This window comes from Aphanomyces invadans (assembly GCF_000520115.1).
Source record: "Aphanomyces invadans strain NJM9701 unplaced genomic scaffold supercont1.47, whole genome shotgun sequence".
NCBI classification, from domain to species: Eukaryota; Oomycota; class Saprolegniomycetes; order Saprolegniales; family Verrucalvaceae; genus Aphanomyces; species Aphanomyces invadans.
The window spans coordinates 212,153-215,566 of NW_008580192.1; the positions used below are offsets into that span (position 1 = coordinate 212,153).

General features: G+C 45.5%; 1 protein-coding gene across 1 annotated transcript; it reads right to left on the reverse strand.

The window, feature by feature from the left end:
- Positions 1–1,329: 1,329 nt before the first annotated feature.
- On the reverse strand, positions 1,330–2,238 carry H310_13106 (hypothetical protein). The gene is made up of 2 exons (XM_008880477.1): positions 1,852–2,238; positions 1,330–1,809 (listed from the first exon to the last, which is right to left on the reverse strand). Exons 1-2 carry the CDS (start codon positions 2,164–2,166, stop codon positions 1,483–1,485), a joined length of 642 nt encoding a protein of 213 aa, XP_008878699.1. The 5' UTR covers positions 2,167–2,238; the 3' UTR covers positions 1,330–1,482.
- Between the last annotated feature and the right edge of the window lie 1,176 nt (positions 2,239–3,414).

Consider the following 3,414-nt stretch of genomic DNA (forward strand, 5'->3'; position numbering starts at 1 on the left):
GCTTTGTTCAAGTGGGTTGGTCTTCCAGGGTCGTCGTGGCCGTTGTCGTGTGTCAACATCCTCAACAATCACCCTTGTCCAAGGTAAGCTTCCCACGCATGGGGCATCTCTCACTCAACTCAAGGAGCAATAAGTGATTTCGCAAATGGAATCCACACGATTTTCCCTGCAAGAATTTACAAAAAGTCTCACAGGGATATTTTTGTGGCGTGTTGATTTCGCCACAAGGATGAGTTGAGAATGAGTGACGAGGTAGCCCTCCTGTTGCCACTAGCGGCTGCTCTTTTGTGCACCTAGCCCAGTCAACTCGCGCCAAAAGCATCCCTTCCTGCCAGTTTGACTTCGCTTCCCAGACTGAAGCCGACTGTGTGCTCAAGTTCCAGTTCGTGATGAACGAAATACCCGAGCTTGTCAACCTGCTCTGCATCTCCGACCCAATAATTACCCCGAATAGACACCGAGCAACTGCTCTTGAGGCTCTGTGCATCCTCCTGAATCGCTTGGCATGGCCTCATCGACTCGGTACTATGACAGAAACGTTTGGCCGAAGCCGCGAAGACCTCTAATGCATTTCAAACACCCTCATGTTCCACATAAACAACAAGTGTTCCGCCTTGCTCCACTGGGACCACAGACGCCTCAACTCGCAATGGATGAAAACGTGTGGCGACGCCATTCATCGCGCCGGGGCCCCACTGACGACATGCATTGGCTTCATCGATGGTACGGTTCGCGAGATTTGTCGGCCTGGCAAGAGAGTCCAAAGAGCGGTGTTCAACGGACACAAGGTTAGTTCAAGACATTCCAACTTTTGGTGACAGAGTTTTGTAGCGTAAACATGCACTAAAGTACCAACCTGTGACCACCCCAGACGGAATCATAGTGCACTTGTACGGTCCCGAGCCTGGATCACGACATGATGCATTTCTCTTGGCCAAAAGCAATTTAGTGGAAGAGTTGCGGGATAAACTTTGCCACAACGAATCCCGGTATGTTATTTACGGAGATCCAGCTTACGGGATCAATGATGTAATTATCTCGGGGTATAAAGGGGCTTTGCTCTCGGAGGACCAACCTCTATTCAATCGTCAGATGAGTGCTGTGCGTGTGAGTGTGGAGTGGGGTTTCCGCATTGTTCCTAACTTGTGGAGATTTGTCGACTACAAGGGAAACCAAAAGGTGTGGTTGCAAGCTGTTTGTGTGCAGTACACTGTCGCTGTACTTCTCACGAATATTCACACATGCATGAAAGGTGGCAACCAGATTTCTATGTACTTCAACGTTGCCCCGCCTTCAGTACAAGAATATTTGCAAAGCGCCAAGAATAAAGCATAAAAGGATATCGTGTTGTTAATTCTCGGGCAGCTTTTTGGCCAAGCTACGAAGCAAGTCAATAGTGCTCTGCATATACTGAAGTTGTAATTGGCGCTCTTGTTGCTCCAGTGCAAAACGAGCTTCTCGTTCTGCTTTGTCCAGGAGATATCAACGTTCTTCCAACTCCACTTTATGCTGCAAAAGGGCGTTCGACCCCCGTTTGGCTTCGATCTCGGCTCGCTTGAATTCATTTGAGGCATCAATCATCGACAAAATGTCGACAACTGCAGACGCAGCATCCTTAAGAACAGACGATGGTCTTGGTTCCTTGACCTTCGAGGGCGATACCTCCTCCTCCTCTTCAAGCGCATCTGACTTACGCTTCATTGTCATTAGGGCGGCTTCACGCAACATGAGACCCTCTTTTTCGCGTTTGTCGATCTTCTTGCTCTTCTCTTCCTTAAGTGCCTTTTTTGTCTTGTACGCTGAGTCCATCTACAACCTTGACTCAGTCATGATACATTTACATGGAGCAACCATATCCGACAGGTCTTGGATGAGCTGCTCTCTTTCATTGTATTCTTCCTCAGTACCAGTCGCGCGCAAGGACTTCACTGTGTCCTTCTTGAATGCTGCCATCAAATCATCCAGGCTCTTACGACATCCTGCAGTAATCAGGTCGGGGCCGTGCATTTCGCGTATGTGCTCTACAACTTCTTCCCATCGTGCAAGGATTTGTCCATAAGGAGCTTCATGTGGGCATACAGCCATGACCTCCTTAAGGAGGTCTATGTCTACTTGAGTGGTAAAGCGGTACGCAGTCTTTCGCTTAACTCCGTCGTCCTCACTCATCGGATGGCTGGTCGAATGTATTCTATTGGCTGCCGTGTGTGGATTTCTTTACCTTGTGAGGTTGGCCTCACAGGAAATTTTCGGCACTGAATTTCCCCGTGGGATCAGATTGATTTTCCACAGGGAAAGTTCACAGGCAATATCTTGTAGCGAAATCAAGCCAATGGAGGACTTCCAAAACCGGCAATTTGGTACAGGAGTGGCACAAACTTCATCCGGTCATTGCATGAATAAAATGACGATTTGAGTTTATGGTTGTCTCCAAAACCGACTGAAAAAGGATGACAACGTTAATAAATTATTGAATTGCTATTTTTTAATATCTGTTCAATTTCTATATTTTTGTTTATATAATTTACTAAACGGTTTAATTGATTTCTTTAATTGATTTACTAACAGTGGTGGGCGGCATCGAGGGGACTTTAACAAAAACTATAAACTCTTGGAAAAAATTCACAACGTGCATCCATTATCAATTTTTCCTTGACCCGACACTTTATAGGAGCCACGGACATGAACACGCAACCTTGTCAAATATTGTATGTCTCAGAACGCCTCCAACAATCACAAATAGAAGGAAATAGAAACATACGATGCATATGGACAATTATATTGAGTTTAACAAAATAAATTGATTATTTGTATTCTTTTTTTAAGAAATCCATTATTTAATGAAATAAAGAATCCTTTTGAATTAAATTTTGAATTAATTGATGAATATTTTAAAATTTAATATTTTTAAAATACAGCCTCTATGACTCGGTGGGGGGAGTCAATTGGATTGGTTGCTGTGAGCCAACAAAGAGGAGAGTTAGAAATGACAGTCACTTCTCCAACACAAGAGATGCCGCCTCCATCAAGCAAGAAGACACGAGCAAAAACAATGGCTGGAAAGAGAGGAAAGAGCTGGACTGAACCAGAAGTACAACTCATGCTCGACGTTGTTGAATCTCAACTCCCCTTCGGCCCAAAACAATGGGAAACAGTAGAAGCCATTTACAACAACGCTGTTTCAACGAAGGAAGGGTGGGTTCTTCGTGATGTTGAGAGTATTCGTCGGAAGTACAAAACGTTGCGCAGCATTCTCAAGCCGACAGGAGATCCCTTGTGTCCCCCAAGCGTGTTCCGGGCCAAACTAATTCAGCAAGCAATTGAGAGTGCCATGGGTGTATGCGATCTCGGATCTGAAATCGACGAATCTTCTGCTGTTGGCGAAGTGGAGCAGGTTGACGAAGCTGGAGAGGACTT

Excerpts from the sequence above, each read along its gene's own strand:
- H310_13106 (XM_008880477.1), bottom strand. The coding sequence starts at position 2,166 with ATGAGTGAGGACGACGGAGTTAAGCGAAAGACTGCGTACCGCTTTACC. Across the intron at positions 1,810-1,851 it reads TCCAAGACCTGTCGGATATG|ATGGACTCAGCGTACAAGAC; the intron begins GTTGCTCCATGT and ends TCAAGGTTGTAG.